We start from the raw sequence: 19,057 nt of genomic DNA, 5'->3' as shown, positions 1-19,057 counted from the left end.
GGGCCTGCTAGGCATGTGGGCAGCGTGGGAGCAGCAGGCGAGCAGACGAGGCGCGAAACGAGGTTCATCGCGCGGGAGTAGGCACGTGGGAGTGCCAGGCGCGCCCGGGAAAGGCTTGCGCGGGCGAGGTTTAAACGTGCGCGGGAAAGGCTAGGCGCGCGCGGCCAAGAGAGGTTCAAACTGGCGCGCGGGAGTGCCAGGAGCGCGCGAGAAGCCAGCATACGGAAATGAGGTTCAAACTGGCACGCGGGAACGCCAGGCGCACTGGCAAACGAGGTTCACCCGCCAAAGGTTCTGGAAACGCCTAGAGAGCGCGGGGCGTGCTCGGGCTATCAGCCCATCCAAACGAGGTTCACCCGCGCTGGCAGCCTCCCAAAACAAGGTTCTCCGCCAGTTTTCTGCCAGCCCACCGAAATTCGAATTTTGGCCGCCCAAACCACTCCAACTCGATATGAAGGCTATAAATAGGGGTCTTTAGCTTTCATTTGGGCATCCAATGGTCTCAACAAGCATCCAAGCCATACCAAAGCTCTTTAGTGTGTTCTTATACATTTAGCCCACTTTATTACTCTCTTGTAAGCCTTAGGCTTGTAAAGCAATTTTCATTGAGTAGTAAAGTTACTTCCCTTTGCCAAACTCTTTCCAAGTGTGTTCTTTGTTTCTTACTCACTCTCTCACCATTTTTACCCTTTGTCACCCTTATTAGTCTATCTATATAGACTTGTAGTGTGGGAAGGCTGACTTAGTCTTGGGGGAAGACTAAGGCCGCACGGTTTGAAGCAAGTTTGAGGTGAGCAAACTTCTTACTCCGTGACAAGTGGTATCAGAGCTTCGGTTGCTCTTGAAGGTGACAATGGCAGATCAGAGTGAGATCACCCTTGGTGTGGGTGTTGCTACTATGAGTGTGGAGCATAAAGGCGGTAAGAGAAAAGGTAGAGGTAAGTCAAGGGAGACTAGCCGAGCAAGAGAGGACTTGGGAGACTTAGAGAAACGTCTCGCTAAGGTCGAATTGCACCTCGTTGATGGAGAGGAGAAGTTCAAGGAGATGGACACTCGCTTGGTGGAGCTCGACGGGAGCATGGAAGAGCTTCAAGGGGACATGCAGGGTGCCTTGAACGCTGCAATCGACAAGCTGGCTAGTGAAGGTGAGTCCCTACGCCTTTCTCAAATGGGTAAATATGTTGCCTTAAGAGATGAGAATAGGTCCCTAAAGGAACAGTTAGATAAGGTAGTAGAGGAGAATAGCTACCTTAGGAGGGAGTTGGACCAGGCCATGGGAAAGTTAAAGTAGAGCAGCAAGTGTCTCTTGTTGCTATGGCCGTGGCACGTGGGGGAGTTTCCACCGCTTCTGGGGCTAGCCTAGTCATCCCTTCGCGTGTGGAGGTTCTGAAGCCAAGTGTGTATAGTAGCGCTAGGAATGCGAAGGAGATTGATAATTTCCTTTGGAGCGTGGAGCAAGATTTGTGGCGATAGGCATTACGGATGATGCCAAGAAGGTGGACCATGTGCCCTTGTATTTGGTGGATACTGCAATGGTTTGGTGAAGACAGAGGCATGGCAACATGGAGAAAGGGCTTTCCACCATTGCCTCATGGGATGAGTTCAAGAGAGAGCTTAAGAGAGCAATTTTACCCGGAGAATGCCGCGCACGAAGCAAGGGCCAGATTGAGGCGTCTGTCACAGAGGGGGAGTATTCGGGACTATGTGAAGGAATTTATGGAGACTCTGTTGGAGATCCCGGACTACCCAGATGCGGAAGCTCTCTTTGCCTTTACGGATGGCCTACAGACTTGGGCCCAAATGGAGATAGAGAGGCGAGGAGCATGAGATCTAGCTACTGCCATCTCCATAGCTGAATCCCTCATGGAGTTCCAGAGGAGCGAAAAGAGCAGACTCAGTCCACAGAAGGACAGGAGCGAGGGAGGCAACAGCCAAGGCAAGGATGGAAGCTCCAAATCCTACAAGCCGAAGGAGGGGCACCCTAGGAATTAGAGAGAAGACCGAGGTATGGAACGCCCTTTTCTTAAGTGCTTTTTTTGTGATGGACCGCATAAAGCTGGAGAGTGCCCAAAGAAGAGCAAGCTCTCAGCATTGGTCGAGGAAAGGGAGGGGACACCTTTCTAACCTAGGGAGGCGACCATGGGATCCTTGCAGTCGAGTGCCCTTAAGGTCCAGGAGTAAGGGATCGTGAATGTGGAGAAGGGGCGACCTTTTGTCCAAATCAAGGTGGGAGGACAAGAGTTACGGGCATTGTTGGACACCGGGGCATCCCACAACTTCCTAACGGTGGAGGAAGCCAAGAGGTTGGGCATCCCTTATGAGAAGGAGACGGGATGGTTGAAGGCAGTCAACTCCACACCCAACCTGATACATGGTGTAGCCCGAGATGTCAAGGTACGCATTGGAGACTGGCATGGTTCTTTAGATTTCTTTATTGTCTCCATGGATGATTATCAGTGCGTACTTGGGGTCGAGTTCGTGGACCGAGCTAAGGCGATCCCAATGCTATTCGCCAATAGCATGTGTATCACGGAGGGAGGTGGTACATGTGTGGTGCCATTGTTGCGAGGGAAAGCGTCCAACACCCTTGCAACCATGCATGTTGAGATGCATGATCCTTCATCAGCTGCTCGGGGAGAGAAGCGGCTTGGGAAAAGAGGAGGTACTCTGAAGAAGGATCCGAAGGAGTGTAAGAGGGGACACACTCCGAAGTTACGGAAGGGGCAACCACCAAGGAGGAAGGTGGGTTGTGCAAGGGAAAATGCAGTAGCCAGAAGTCCAAGGGAGGAGTCATCGCCGAGGCGAGAGGGTCTAAGGCGACATCGCTCGCGGAAGAGCAGGCGAAAGTGCAAAGCCGAGGGAAGAGCTGGTGCACTTAGCCACAGGGATGAGGGGAGTACTACAGGAGCACAGTTAGAGGAAGCCTAAAGCAACCATGCGGTGCACGCAGGGAGACATGGGAGGAGGTCCAAACGATGAGGGCATCGTGCGGATTGAGTGGGGGAGAATGTCACTCAACAAAATTAGTCTCCCGAAGAAGTCCAATTTTTTTTCGCGAGGTTGCCTACCGAGGGAGGTTCAGTAGGTGTAAATCCTTGTGGGGTGAAGGGAAGGTGCATTGCTGGGAGGCAATGTTTGAAGGAGTCAATTTTCGGGGCAAACAGGCCAACCGAGCGAGCAGGAGAGTTGCCGGGAGGAGCAGGCCAAAATGAGGTTAAGTTTGCCTACTGCACGCCAAAATGAGGTTCAGAGGGGCTGGAGGCGTGCTGGGCACTTACTGGGCGTGCCGGGCTGATGGGAGGCCCAAAATGAGGTTCACGGGCCAAGTCTGGCGCACAATGGGCCTGCTAGGCGTGCAGGCCGCGTGGGAGCAGCAGGCCGGCAGACGAGGCGCAAAACGAGGTTCATTGCGCGAGAGTGGGCACGCGGGAGTGCCGGGCACGCCCGGGAGAGGCGTGCGCAGGCGAGGTTCAAACATGCGCGGCAAAGGCTAGGCGCGCGCGGGCAAGCGAGGTTCAAACTGGCGCGCGGGAGTGCCAGGCGCGCGCGGGAAGCTAGCGTACAGAAACAAGGTTCAAATTGACGCGCGGGAACGCTAGGCGCGCGGGCAAACGAGGTTCACCTGCCGAAGGTTCTGGAAGCGCCTGGAGAGCACGGGGCGCGCGCGGGCTGCCAGCCCACCCAAACGAGGTTCACCCACGCTGGCAGCCCGCCAAAATGAGGTTCTCCGCTAGTTTTCTGCTAGCGCGCCGAAATTCGAATTTTGGCCGCCCAAACCACTCCAACTCGGCATGAAGGCTATAAATAGGGGTCTTTGGCCTTCATTTGGGCATCCAATGGTCTCAACAAGCATCCAAGCCATACTAAAGCTCTTTAGTGTGTTCTTATACATTTAGCCCACTTTATTACTCTCTTGTAAGCCTTAGGCTTGTAAAGTAATTTTCATTGAGTAGTAAAGTTACTTTCCCTTTGCCAAACTCTTTCCAAGTGTGTTCCTTGTTCCTTACTCACTCTCTCACCATTTTTACCCTTTGTCACCCTTATTAGTCTATCTATATAGACTTGTAGTGTGGGAAGGCTGACTTAGTCTTGGGGGAAGACTAAGGCCGCACGGTTTGAAGCAAGTTTGAGGTGAGCAAACTTCTTACTCCGTGACACTAGGCATAGACCCCATGATATGCTGCACACACTCTATGAGCCTCCTATCAGTCAACTGCAACTCCATCCCTGCCTGTTGGCAGGAATCCAAAAACCGATAGGCATCATCTGACACATCATAAGTACCAGGCACCAATTTCTTGAAATTAATTATCTGTTTGTAAGGTTCCCCCCTTGGTGCGGTGGACTGCTGCTGTTGGGGAGGGTGGACCATATACTGTGCCATCATATCGATGGTTCTCTGCAAACCAGCTAGAGTAGCTGCCATTGGGTCCACGGGACCCTATGCCATAAAAGACTGATCCTGAACTGGTGGCAGCTGCTCTTCTACTTGAACAGCTCTAGGCCTCCTACCCCGCCTCCTCGAGGCAGGCGCCTCATCCTGTGCCGACACCTCGTCAGGCACATCTGGTTCTGGTGCAGTGGCAGCTCTTCTGCTTCTACGCATTTTCCTGAAATTTAGTAGCATTAGCCCACAAAATTCAAAACTGCATGTTACATAGCTCTATAGACTCATATTTACACACAATTATATAAAGCAGAAACTAGAAGCAAAGATGATAATGCAAGACGAATGTGGACCCTATATTCCGCATGTGACTCCTATAAGACTCTTCCCAACACTTTAGACAATTTTTCCCTATGAATCTAAAGCCTAAGCTCTGATACCACATTTGTCACGACCCAACCTATGGGCCGAACTGGCACTAGGACCTGGGCCAGCCTAAAGCCCTCGAGGCCCGTAGTAAGCCTAACTATTCATCAACCCAACTCTAAGGCCCATTTGGGCCCAATTTCAAAAATTCAACTGGACAGAGTCTGGCCATAACATGGACCATTTAACTGGGAGTTTTTAACTCACCCGACCTGTAAATACAATTTATAATCATTTGGGAAGTTCAGCTCACCCTCCACATAATCAAATGTTATAAAAATAAATGGGAGCCCGACTCCCTCATCCCATCCAACCATACATACATTTAATAAGTTTACAGGTCCAACATGACAATTATATTACAGACCCAAATCAAATAAATATTTCTAATACGTGCGAAAATTCTAGGAGTTAACAGAATTACACAAACATTAATAAACGACCTGCGAAGAAGAAAAGCAGGTTAACCACAACAATAATCCTCCTGTAGCCTGGAAAAATAATGAACAGGAGTGAGCGTTCGCCTCACAGAGTAAAATATCAATTTTAACCATAATTTCTATAGCTATCTAAAGCTAATGCACCATGTGGAGTGAAATGCAACAACGTCAATATTTTCATATCATAACAGCAAAAAGGTAATTTGGAGCACCCACACACCCAACACTGTCAAACAATACATATATGGGAGCTGATCCCCTATACAGTCTCTTAATCTAACATCTGCCAGCGAAGATCTCAAGTCGGACTTTCTCTTAATAAACCAAATACGGAGTCCCAGCAAAGATCTCAAGCCATGTCTACCCCATAGGACTGGGTCCCAGCGAAGAACTCAAGCCGTGTCTACCCGTTCTGTCCATATCCAATACCATACCACAGGCACGCCATGCACACACACTGCTCCAAATTATCACAAAAAACATATGGCACTTTAACAGTTGTGAATGCAACATAAAATATGCCTAGAATTTAACTACATAGATATATATTTATAAGTGATGCATGGGCATGCTTGAACATATAATAATATCGAAATTACAATTAAAATTAATATTTTACTCACAGACTCAACCGAAGTCACTGTGGCGGCTGGGCGAAGGAGGAAGGTTGTCCCGGATCACCTGACAATTTTATTACGATTATTTAATACTTTTGACTCAATACAAACTAAAAAAAAGATAAAAAATGTCCTAAGTCGTGCCGAAAATCCAGCAGAGTCTCCCCTAAACCTAGGACTTACCCAACCTGCAAAATGGCTTAAAATGCACTTCTATATCCACAACTCGTACACCCACAGCTCAATCACATCACACAGCCCCTCCTGGGCCCATCCAAACAGTCATCAATCATAATAGTAAAATTACAGTTTAGTCCTTATAATTGACCCTTTTGCAAAAACTACCCAAATGAGTTCTAAAAATTTTAAAACTTTGCCCCGCGGTCCTTAGCATTATTACTAAGCTAATGCAAAAGGAATTATAATTTTTTGAGCTACCACGAATATTTATGGATTTTTAATCCCATTTAAGCACTAGAAAATTAAGAAAAAGCAAGGTTCGGGTTTATCTATGCCAATTCCGACCTTGGGAACACACTCGGGACATCGGACAACGGTGGGGTAGCCAAAATCTCGACCCAATTTCTAGATTTTTTCGGTAGCCTGTCTATCTGACCAAAAATTCACAGACCCCTGCAACCGTCGAAATTTCAAGAATTGAAGGTACCTACACGAAGCCCACAACACAGAGGTTAGCATATAATTTTTTATGGAATTTTCTAAGCTCATTTAGTACTCAGAAAAATACTACAAAGTTTTGTGGAACCCACCGAAATTTATATTGCCGCGAAGCTCTCGACGAGTGGAGAGCTCCGGTACTCTCGATTTTCTCGTGAGGTTCACAGTTTGCGAGAAATCTAGCCCAAAAGTCGAAATGGGCTAAAACTTTCCGGACAAAAATTGGGCAAACCGCTTGATGGATTTTGGTGTTCTTGGTGTCTATAGAAAGCTCTCGAGATGTAGAAGAGGTTTGACACAAGACCCAGCCCAAACAGTGGCTAGATCAATCAAATTTTGGCCGAGAAGGTGAGGCGTCGCGCTGCGGGTCGCGTGTCTTCGCGCGCACTTTCCCGACATTCCAGGTGGTGGCCAGCGAGGGGGATGGTTGCTGGAGGGGCGCCGGTGAGCTGGGGAGGCTGGGGCGGTGGTTGGCCGGCGTGGGGAGGAGGGAGGAGAGAGAAAATGGGAGAGAGAAGAAGAGAGACGGGACGCGCGCAGGGAAGAAAGAAAAGGAAGAAAGAGGTCGGTCCGATTCGATCGGTCCGATCCGGTTCGGTTCGATTCGATCGGTCCAATTCAATATACAAAATTTTAAATTTTTACTCTGCCTTGGGACCGAAAATGAGGTCCAAAAATTCCGAAAAAAATTCTAGAAAACTCATAAAAATTCATAGAGTCCAAATATATTTTTAGTTTTGCCACATGGTCTTTAAATTAATTTTTAAAAATCATCAAAGTTTTATATTTTTGGAAAATCGAACCCGATTTCTAAAATCTGAAAAATTTCAAATAATTTCCTAAAATTTAAATAATATAAAATATTAATATTTACCTACAAAATAATAAATTCAAAAATTAGGGGTGTTACATTTGTGTTCTAATTCTAAAAAATTAACAGTTTATTTATTTTTAATTATGTTACAATTGATTAACTCTCCCATTATTGTTGAGTTAGACAAGTTGTGGCCAAATTTCGATGCCAAACAGTCTAATACTGACTTATGGGAACATGAGTGGGTTAAACATGGCATTTGCACTGGTTGGGACCTATTCCAGTACTACAAGAAATCAATAGACAGGGTTGAGCAAGTAAATATTCTCAGAGTATTAGAAACAGCAGGTAGTAATTACTCTATATTTTCTTAATATTTTTGTTTTTATCTTATATAGTATTAAAACTTGTTAAAATTCTTTTATTGGAACAGGCATTACTCCAAACAATGCTAAATACAATATCGATGATATTAAAAGAGCTTTCAACCACCTAACAAGACCCATCATACATTGCAATAAAGAAAAGTCCAATCCGGAGAAGATGTTATTCAAGTATATTTCTGTCTAGATAGGAATGGAGAACAATTTCAAGACTGCCCATTGATGCCAGAGAAAGAATTAGTATTTGGATGCAAGACAGGAGATGAAGTTGTATTTCCTTCAGCATGAATAAGTCCTCCCAAAAAGTTGTGTTTCTTTTGTATTAGGTGTGCTTCTTCTGTGAGGGTGTAGATATTAACTTTGGAGATGTCTTTAGTTTGTTGGGTTGGAAGGAAGACGGCATCTTGAGCGTGTAAGTGTTAGCCTCCTCGCTCGGCTACCCCTTTTGGCTATAAGAGATGAGAAGTCTTGGGCTTTATCTCTTCCTTTTCTTTTCTTTCCCCATAGTCTCAGAGATTCTGACTTCCATGACCATGTATTTCAATTAATTCAAAAAATGCTTGGTTGCTGCTACTCGAATCCTTGGTACAATTTTTCTTGGAGTTTTGCTTTAGGTGTTTCAGTCATTTTTTACTCCAACGTTCTTTGGTTGGCTCCATTTTCCTACTAGGTGTGAGGCTTTGTTCTCAATGGTGACATTGCTCTTTGGTCTTCGGAGTGACGGTTCAAGTGGGCAAAATTCTCAACTAGGAACTAACTTGTTTGGCTTGAGGCAATTTTTTTGGGTAGCTGGCTTGCTGTTTTAACCATGATTTTTCTTTATTTTTTATTTCTAAACACTTTTCTAAAACCTACATGTAATGTTGGCTATAGCCTATTGTATTGAGCGTCAAGTCCCTTTTCCAATGAATCAAATATATATATATATATATATATATATATATATAAGAAACTGGTAAAAATGTCAATGATTGGTACAATAAGTTAGAAATTAAATAGCAAGTTATCTAGTGGTAAAAGTGTTAGTGGTGTGATGGATGATCAACATAAAAAATTCACGTTAAAGCCTTCATGCTGTGATTGATTTGTGACCAAATATTTTAACCTTTAGAGATGCTTTCAACCAACTGTGATTAATATGAGAGCTCTTTAGCACTTTCAAGATTGGAACGCATAGACTAGTGTTACTCAAAGCATTAAGATGGCAAAGCGTATTCTCACCCCTTTGGAAAATCATCACATATATTTGATAAAAAAAAAATTGAAATTTTAGCTTTTCCTCCACGTTTTTGTTTGACTTTTGTTTTCATCTTGTTAATATACTAAAAAAACTTTGACGTAATATAACTTTTTTGTTATCCATTTTCCATATTATAGTCATTCAAATTAATTGTCAAAATAAATGTTTTATCACATAAATTTATATTACATTTGAACTCAATTTTAGTCAAATTTAGTATAACCTCAACATTAAAAGTCATGAAAATTTGATGGCCTCAACATAAAAATTGGGCCAAACAATTGGAGTTTTAGACAAAATCAATCCAATTTATAGTTTTAATTTATCTATTAGAATAACTATGAGGACCTGCACATTTGCAAAGTGCATCAAATTATTCATATTGTTTATACTTTTAATACAACTAGATAATTTTACTTTTAATTATTAATTTTTAGTAATGTGACAAAATTTTCAAATTTGAAACTTAAATATGTATTTTAAAAAATATAAAATATTTATTATTTAATTTTAAAATAATTTAATTAAAAGATTTCAAACTAAGCTTAGACATGTTTTTTAAATAATATAAAAGATATATCATTATAATTTAATTAATAAATTATATGTTTGTCAACCACCATTGGTTTATTTTTTTAAGCCATATATGGCATGTCGTACACAATTGGAAGCTTCCAAATCAGTATACCATTGGAAGCTTCCAAATCAGTGTTCTTACCTAGTGGCTAAGAATTTGATATTTGTGAGAAGTGTGCTCTCTTCTTTCGGCTATCTTTCTTGGCATTCTGATCAAGAAAACTAGTATCTACCATGGCTGTTGATTATCTGCCTAAACATTTGGTACTCAACATCTTGTTCAGATTACCCGTCATATGCCTCATCAGATTCAGATGCGTCTGCAAATCTTGGTGTGCTCTCTTTTCTGATCCTAATTATATATATAAGAACCTACTCTCTGATTCTGATTCTGAAGATTTGAATGCCAATCCCCGTGTCCTTGTCAAATTTGAGGATTATAACGCTGAGGATTTTGAGGATTATGCTTTTTCCTTCCTCTCCTCTGATACATTCGATTTGTCTGCTCCTCAGGAGATACCATATCCAAAGGATATAATTGAAAAATGTTCATTTATTGACATTGTGGGTTCTTGCTGTAATGGTTTAATTTGTCTCCGTGATGTATATTACGTTGAGGATTTGCTAGGATTATGGGATGATATTTATGACTCTGAAAGTAACATCGTTCTATGGAACCCTACAACCACAGAAACTAAGATCCTACCTGAATCGAACGTTCCGCGTCCTCCTCATCATTCTATTTCATTGGAAATAGTAGAATTCGGATTTGACCCAAGAACTAGTGATTGCAAAGTTCTCAGGATTTTCGAATATTCATCTCTTGATTCCCAATGGGATTACCTGGTGGAGATATATAGCCTAAGGGATGATACATGGAGAAAAGTTGATGTCACTTTGAATGCTTGGATTTTGCCTTCTTATAAATATTGTGATGGCTTTTTTAATGATCATAGAGGCCATACGGGTGCAAATGGTACATTTCATTGGAGGACAAGATACCATAGTCCTGAAGATGTAATTGTTTCTTTCGACTTGTGCAATGAGGTTATCAAAACAACAGGTCTACCAGATCCTGTCGATTCTTTTGAGTCAATTTTTTCCTTGAATGAGTATGTTGCTCTGCCCCTCCATGTTCCTTATCATGTTGAGTTGTGGGTATTGCTTGAATATGGAGTTAAAGAGTCTTGGACTAAATTATTTACCATAGCATACCCTGAGGTTATGCGCCCGTGCTTGCCATTGGGATTTTCAAGGAATGGTGAGCTATTTTTTTCAGATTTGGGTGGGCAGCTGCTGGTTTGGAACCCTACTACGGAAGCAATTGCCCGTGTTCAAGTGGGTGGACGTGTACCATGGAAATCCTTGCAAACTGTCACTTACAGGGAGTCCCATATTCCATTGAAAGGTGGAAACCAATTAGAAGATGAGCAAAATTCCGGAGATGCAATTCAAAGTTGAAGCTTCTTTCATTAGAACTCTAGTGCTTGGTTTGATCTCACTTGTGCATCCTATCTATCATGTCTTTATAAATGTCTCTCATTGAGTGCCTTTTATTCGTATTTTTATTCCTCAACTATCTTCTTTTATACTAGCTCTATAATATACTCTTAAACCTTTAATAGTTTGTTGTAATTAAATTTCTCTTCTTCCATCTATTATAATTCGTACAAAGTTTTAATACTACTTTTTTGAAATTTGGCTTTGCTTGTGTATTATAACTGACACATGGCACTTCAAAGAACCAAAATGACAATGTGTTTGATGGAGCAAGTTTGATTTCGATGAGACTTTGACAAGGTGAACCAAAAAAAAAAAAAATTTGTGTTTATGTTCTTTAAGTCCATCTTTATGTTGGTTCAAACCTTATGTTGCTGCTGGGAATAACTTAGCCTCATGTTTGCTTACACAAAAATAGATTGATTTTTGATAAAACTTTTTAAAGAATTGAAAATTAGAATTTTGTGTGTAAATGTGATAATATTATAACAAATTAAAAAGTTCTCATATATTAAGCTTATTTTTAGGAAATTAGGAAAGCAATAGAAGTTGGTTAAGCCCAATTTTTCAGCTTTATCGTCGACATGGTCCTTTCCAATTCTTTTCTTCCTTGTCAATTTGAGTGAATATTCTGCATTTGTATTTACTATTTAAATATTAAATTGAGTGAATATTCAGTGCCTTCAAACAGGTGTTTTGGCTTGGGAACATTACTGTACATGGTTTTTTCTCTGTTCCTAATCTTTGGTTTTGTGATTTTTGAATTCACATCTGTTGATTGCCCTTTGTGGTGTTGTTGAGTGCTTTGATAATTTTAGAAGAAGTTTATATTGTGAGACGGATATTTGCTATTGTATTGTGGGTGCCTGCTCTGTATTGGTCCCATAAAATGGCAGAAAGTAAGACCATGGTTGCTGACGTGATTCCAGTGATGACAAACAGTTTTTGATCACTGGTTCTTCTTTTCTTCCCTTTTGAAAGGGCATCAGCTGAACCAAGCAAGAGGAAGTCTTGCTTGCTTCCAGAAAAACAGTTTTTTATCACTCAGAAGTCGGAATGGTAAATGATGCCATCTTCCACCATTTTTTCTTTTTAACAATCTCTATTTAGTTATGCAATTTTCAAGAATCGTAAAAAATGTTAGTATACATTTATGGCAATTACCAGGACTGATGGCTATTGTTATTCTTAGGAGAAAATATGGTTTAGGGAATTTGTAAGTCTCATTGTTTTGAATGTTAAAAGAAGTACAAGTTTTAGTCCTGTGAAATCACTGAAAAAGTGAAAATATATCCATATTCTATTAGAATAAATATGGACCACTAGCATTTTTTTTTTTTTTTAGCGCTAGAAAATTTCTACACTGACCATGTAAGTTCATGACAAGATATGAGCTTCCTTTTAGTTCCCTGCCTGTGAAGACCTGCATCCTGATGCAAATCCTTCTTTAGCAGAACCTAAAGGGAGAGAAAAGAGAATCTAGAGGGTGTATTCTAGAAGAAGCAAGAAAGTTGTGGAAGGAGGCCAGGTCAGCTTAATTCCGTTGGAGTGATTCTCAGGAGTATGCGATGCAGCAGCTAGGAAAGCTTATATTGAGAGAATAGAGTTGAGTGGGGGTCATAACTATTTTGTGGCTATTTTCTTCCAGCTAATAGATAGCTTGGGGGCAGTGTGATTACTGCTGGGGTGGGAGAAAGATCTTGTATCCATTTTCACATGTATTTTGAATATTGATAAATAAAATTCCTCCATTCTCATTGCTGCTGCAATACTCTGTCATTATCTCTGTTCCTAACTTGTTTTTCAGCACTTTTTGATTCCTTACTCTTTATCACATCTGTTGAAGAAGAATATGAAGCTACTGAAGGTGAAGTTCTACTTGATAATGAAGATAATGATGGCTGGCGGGTGAGTCATTGGAAACCAAAAGGTACATTTCTTACTAAAAAGCTGGATATTTTGTAATTTATGTTTAGTTATTTGCCTTCATGTGTTATTTATTTTTTTATTTTTATTTACAGGGAATTTGCTAGCTATGAAGCATGGAAACGGCACTGAGTCACGTTTCCCAGTGTCGGAAACATTTCCGACGAGGAAACGAACGGACCGGGCCGTTTCCGAAAATATTGAAAATCGGAAACGCGTTTCCGTTCTTTAAAGAAAATTAAAAAAAAAAAAGAAAAAAAAAGAAAGAAAAATGGGTAGGTTAAAATCGATTACTTCACAACGTTCAGCAACAGAAAAGGAAGAAGAAGAAAAAGAAAAAGAAAGAGAGTACCTTCAACAGCAGTCCAGTCGGCAGCGTCGCAGCGCAGGTAAGAATCGCAGCCCTTTCTCTTCTTTTCTCTCTGATCTGCCATATTCACTCTTTGATATACTCTCTCCTTTCTTATCAACAGAAGAAGAAGCAGCAGCAGCAGCCACCGAAGGGAGAACGTCGTCGTCGACAGGTAAGTGCCTTTCCTATTTTCTTTTTCTTCCCGATTGTGATTTGTGAATGAGAATAATTAGATTAGGTTTATATTGGGGTTTTATTAATTTATTATTATTTAATTTATTATTTTCCTTTTCTAATTTCTTTGTGAAATAATTTTATTAAGCAATTTTTATTGATTAATTACAATTTTATTTCATTAATTAATCATAAATTTATCATATTTAGTATCAATTTTTTTTCTTTAAATGTATATTCCATAATTAGATTTTTCTCAAACTAAATTTGAGGAGTTATCATAAATATTTTTTTTTTAAAAAGATAAAAAAAAAATTTCCCAAATTCACTAAAAATTTTCAAGATTTGCCATATTTTTATAATCAACATTTTGAAGGAAATTAAGGATAAATGTAAATATATTTTTAAAGTTATTTTTAAAATTATAAAATTTCAAGTTTAAATTCTAATTAATGATAAATAAAAAAAATTCCAACATTCAAAATTTGTATTTTATATTAATATATTTTATATTTTTGTAATAATTTATATATAATGTGTTTAATATAATTTGTTTTAATGTATCGTTATATTATATATTAAAATTTTTCATAATATAGTCAATTTATTCAATTATATTATTTAATTCTTTAATCTTTTAATGTATAATTTGCATTGTGCTTTAATCCTTAGTATATAATTTGTTTAAATAATTTGTAAATTGTATAAAATTGCATTTTCTTTTTGTCATTTTGATAGGACAATATTTGAATGGATTCTTCAAACTCAAATTCTACCCAAGCAAATAGCACTAGTGCCAATTCTTCAAAAACTAGGGAGGAAGAATTTAATCCTTTGTGGAGATATGTAACTAAACTAGAGAAAACTGGATAAGGAGGGGGTAATTGTAAATGGATATGCAATTTTTGTGGACAAGAAAAGCAAGGGACTTATACTAGAGTGAGGGCTCATTTATTGAAAATCACTGGAAAAGGGATTGGTGTGTGTAAAAAAGTGATGAATGATAGTATTTCTGAAATGAGGAAACAGGAGGATGAGGCAACAAACAAAATTACCAATTCACAATCTAAGCGAGTTTCTTTGCCTATTAGTATAACTTCTGTTCCTTCATTGAATATAACTGAACCAAGTATTTCAGCAGCTTTGAAGAAAAGAAGAGTTAATGATTCTCCTCTTGGTATAGCTTTTTGACTTGCAAACTAGAGCTCAATTAGATGCAGAGATTGCTAGAATGTTCTACACTGGGGGTTTACCTTTTAATTTTGCTAGAAATCCTTATTATGTGAGTTCTTATTCTTTTGCTGCTAATCATGTTTTGGGTGGTTATGTGCCGCCTGGTTATAACAAATTGAGAACCACATTACTTCAGCAAGAAAAAGCAAATGTAGAGAGGTTGCTTAAACCAATTAAAAGCACTTGGTTAGAAAAGGGTGTTAGTATTGTGAGTGATGGATGGAGTGATCCCCAGAGGAGGCCTTTGATTAATTTTATGGTTGTTTCTGAGTCTGGCCCCATGTTTATCAAATCTGTAGATTGTTCTGGTGAAGTGAAAGATAAGCAATTTATTGCTAATTTGCTAAAAGAAGTAATTGATGAGGTGGGTCATCAAAAAGTGGTACAAGTCATTACTGATAATGCTTCAAATTGTAAAGGTGCTGGAGAAATCATTGAGGGAATGTTTCCACATATTTATTGGACTCCTTGTGTTGTGCACACTCTTAATCTTGCTTTGAAGAATATATGTGCAGCAAAAAATTTGGAAACTAATCAAGAAACTTATGATGTGTGTCACTGGATCACTGAAATCCATGGGGATGCTTTGCAAATCAAGAATTTTATAATGAATCATTCTATGAGGCTTGCAATTTATAATCGGTTTAGCCCTTTGAAATTGCTTTCAGTTGCTGACACTCGTTTTGCTTCTATTGTTGTGATGCTTAAAAGATTTAAACTTATTAGGCGTGCTTTAGAAGCAATGGTTATGAGTAATCAATGGGCACAATACCGAGAAGATGACCAAAGCAAAGCTAGATTTGTTCGTGATAAAGTGGTAGATGAGGATTGGTGGGAAAAGGTTGATTACATCATTGCTTTTACTGGGCCCATTTATGACATGATCAGAGTTTGTGACACAGAAAAACCATGCCTTCATTTGGTTTATGAGTTGTGGGATTCTATGATTGAAAAGGTGAAGCAAGTTATTTTTGATCATGAAGGAAAGCAAGCAGATGGGTTTTCTCCCTTTTATTATGTGGTTCATCGAATTCTTGTTGATCGTTGGGCAAAGAGCAACACTCCCCTTCATTGTTTAGCCCATTCATTAAATCCAAGGCAAATTTCTAACTTACATACTCATCTTCTTGTTATAATTTTTTTTTATTATTTTCTGAATTTATTTTCTTATTTTTGAAGATTTTATAGTGAAAAATGGCTTCAAGAGGGAGAAGGTAGAGTGCCTCCTCATATGGATGGAGAAGTATCAACTGAGAGAATTAAATGCTTTAGGAGGATTTTTTCTAATGAAGATGAGCGAATAAGAGCAAATGATGAATTTGTAAATTTTTCTTTGAAAAGTGGACCTTTTGCTGATCCTGATTCTATTGGAAGTATGTATGTTACAGATCCTAGGAAATGGTGGGCATATTTTGGTTCTAATGCACCTTTACTTCAAAGGCTGGCTTTTAAAGTGCTTGGACAACCTACTTTCTCCTCTTGTTGTGAAAGAAATTGGAGTATTTATTCCTTCATTCATTCATGCAGAAGGAATAAATTAACTCCAAAACGTGCAGAGGACTTGGTTTTTATCCATAATAATCTTCGTCTTCTGTCGAGAAACTCCTCCCAATATTATGATGAGAAGACAAAATTGTGGGATGTTGGTGGTGATCAATTTGGGAGTATGGAAGATGTGGGAGTTCTTGAATTTGCCAACCTTTCATTGGATGAACCAGAGTTAGAGTCTGTTTTGTTTGATGAAAATGCAACTACAAGCATGGAGAAGGAGAATGAGAAAGACAGTGAAGTTGAGGAAATGTCATAAATTTCATTATCTTTTCTTTTTTAACATTTGAATGTGTTGTAGTTAATATTTATTTTTTATAAGTATGAAACTTCTAAATATGTATTTTTATGGTTGAATTTAAATGTTGATTTGAACTTTATTTATTATTGAACATCTTTCATGATATATTTATTTATTTATTTATAAATATACTCCTATATTTTTTATATTTACACGTTTCCCCCACGTTTCCGTTTCCTATGTTTTTTAAAATACCGTTTCCCCGTGTCCGTTTCCGCGTTTCCCCGTGTCCGCGTTTCCGTTTCCGTGCTACATAGTTTGCTAGTCTTGGGTGATGAAGGTGTAACTGTTTTCTCAGATGTTGAACATTTTATCATGAAAAGGTGTGCATTTTCCTCTTTTCCTGGTTGGTTCTCTGTTTGATAGCTTAAAAAGTGTAGGAAGGAAGAGCTTCCCATGTCTAATCCTCAATTTTTGATAATTCATTGGTAAAAAGGCAAAACCTGTTTTAATTGTGCCAATTCTGGTGGAAATTATAATGTAGCAATGTACAGTGACACTAGGTTTTTGCATATTATATATCATTTGACATTGGACATTGCAAGCTAAGCGCCCAATCATTAGATAAAATCTTCAGTAGTAGTTTAATTAAGCTGTATATTCAAAGAATTGATAAGTTTATGACTGAATTGTGCTTTGAAAAACAGAAAGAGTATTATAGAACATTCAATTCATCTATAAAGTTTCATACCACATAAAGTTTCTGGAAGTTCAGTAATAACCTGGGGTTTCCAGCCCTCTGAAATTCTTCTTGGTATTGTCATTGGATCTTCAACAAACTCTTCAATCAGCAATGTAGCATGGTTTCTAAAATGTGGGTCAGTAAGTAGTTTCAAAAAAGAGTAAGTATGGTCTCTATTCTGATAGCCAGGACTATAAATGAAAGGTCAGGGTTGGTGGGAATTAAGAACATCATATTCTTTAATTTATATCATGAAACGGAATTATCAAATGCTGCTCCAATCTATATGTTTACCAAATACTCCAACCAATTTGTTGGGAGTTCAAATGCCAAAATGTAAATTTCAGCTGTTCATCCAAATAGACACTCAAGTGATATCTCCTTAGAAGATCAGATACAATGTCTGGCAATTCCATCCAAAACATTCCAATTTGCCAAAACATAAGGAATTGTACAAAAGTTAAAAGGGTTTGATACAAGTTCTTGCGGCAAGGTTAATTTCAAAAAAAAAAAAAGGCTAGAAAATCTGACTACAATATCAATCCTTCATGTGTTTCAGCTTCAACGAGGTACCAGGCAGCCGTATGGTTTAAGGCAAATGGACCAAGGTGCATCAGCAACTCTACCCAAAGATCCCTCTGAGCAAGAGTTTCGCCTCGCATTAAGAAATGGTGTCATTTTCTAGAATGTTCTCAACAAAGTCAATCCTGGTGCTATCCTCAAGGTATTTTCACCTTGCAACTATGCATTTGTTATGACTCGTGTTGTGACACTTTTTCTAGTAGATACTTCCATTTTGGAAATGGTCCATTATTGTAACCTTATTTTCTTTTGCCACAATTTTAATTGCTGGCTGAGCTCCAATGACACTGCAGAGTCCCTGAAGCCATTAGTATATCATTAATAATAATAGTAATAATTTTATATGATGTAAGAGACTCTTACCTATGTCCAAAACAAGAAAGAATGAACGTTTGTTACAACAATTGAAACCCGAAAGCCTGGCTCTGCAGACTCGAAAAGGAAGCTTGGAGCCTCTTTATCATCTTCTTTAACCAAGCATTGGTGAGCAGTAACTGGATTATGCTGGTCAGAGAATATGGAACAGTGAAGTGGTACTAAATATCCATGTTTAACTGCTTCTGCGAACGTTGCCTCACTAGCAACTAAAGAAAACCAAATCAGAGGAAAAATCAAATTTCTAAATAAGGGTCCTAAATTTAACATGCAAATCCTCAAAATTAAGTACTGTATTACTTTTGCCCAAAAGAGCTAAAAACAGTTTCCGTCTGATTATATTTAACCATTTTTATTTGTTGAAATTTTTCAGAGAAACTAAAATGGCATAAAAAAACATTAAAAAATATTTATTATTGACAGAAAAAACAGAAGGTCTTTTATGAAGACAAACAATTTAAATTGTACTTTACACCACAAGAATCTCAAAGAACATAAATTTCTAAAATAAAATTTCAAATAGCCCCTCTTGATTCTATAACTTTGTTTGTGGCACTCCTTTGTGCTTGCATTCTCATCGTTCATCTTCTTAAGAAGAATAGATGGATGAATGAGTCAATTACAACCTTTTTCATTGCGAGTTGCTCTGTATATTGTACGTATAGTTGGTTTTTAAATTGACACTAAAATTCAATTTATTGCTATAATTGTGAAGTTGTTAGTTGAAGATTTGGTTTGGGCTTATGGAAGGCATTAGGCTGATTATCTTGCTGTTTTATCATAGGGCCTCCATACTGGGCTTATTATCCTGCTAATCACTGAA

The 19,057-nt window shown here is 39.1% G+C and overlaps 2 protein-coding genes across 2 annotated transcripts; both read left to right on the top strand.

The window, feature by feature from the left end:
* Window positions 1-9,657: 9,657 nt before the first annotated feature.
* Window positions 9,658-11,247, top strand: LOC131169021 (F-box/kelch-repeat protein At3g06240-like). Its single transcript, XM_058146174.1, has one exon. It carries the CDS (start codon window positions 9,796-9,798, stop codon window positions 11,020-11,022), a length of 1,227 nt encoding a protein of 408 aa, XP_058002157.1. The 5' UTR covers window positions 9,658-9,795; the 3' UTR covers window positions 11,023-11,247.
* A 703-nt stretch (window positions 11,248-11,950) lies between these two features.
* Window positions 11,951-16,553, top strand: LOC110640551 (uncharacterized). Its single transcript, XM_058153578.1, has 8 exons — window positions 11,951-11,960; window positions 12,043-12,120; window positions 12,869-12,991; window positions 13,083-13,210; window positions 13,296-13,376; window positions 13,461-13,511; window positions 14,697-15,745; window positions 15,926-16,553. The coding sequence occupies exons 1-8, from the start codon at window positions 11,951-11,953 to the stop codon at window positions 16,551-16,553; spliced, it is 2,148 nt and encodes a 715-aa protein (XP_058009561.1).
* The last annotated feature ends 2,504 nt before the right edge of the window (window positions 16,554-19,057 follow it).

Source organism: Hevea brasiliensis, chromosome 1 (assembly GCF_030052815.1).
Source record: "Hevea brasiliensis isolate MT/VB/25A 57/8 chromosome 1, ASM3005281v1, whole genome shotgun sequence".
Classification (NCBI taxonomy): domain Eukaryota; kingdom Viridiplantae; phylum Streptophyta; class Magnoliopsida; order Malpighiales; family Euphorbiaceae; genus Hevea; species Hevea brasiliensis.
This window is presented reverse-complemented; position numbering and strand designations above follow the sequence as displayed.

Bases quoted from the DNA above. Each gene is read 5' to 3' on its own strand.
- LOC131169021 (XM_058146174.1), top strand. From the start codon at position 9,796: ATGGCTGTTGATTATCTGCCTAAACATTTGGTACTCAACATCTTGTTC.
- LOC110640551 (XM_058153578.1), top strand. The intron at 12,121-12,868 runs GTAAATGATGCC...CTTGTTTTTCAG, and splicing joins ATCACTCAGAAGTCGGAATG to CACTTTTTGATTCCTTACTC. The intron at 15,746-15,925 runs GTTTTCTCCCTT...TTATTTTTGAAG, and splicing joins GAAGGAAAGCAAGCAGATGG to ATTTTATAGTGAAAAATGGC.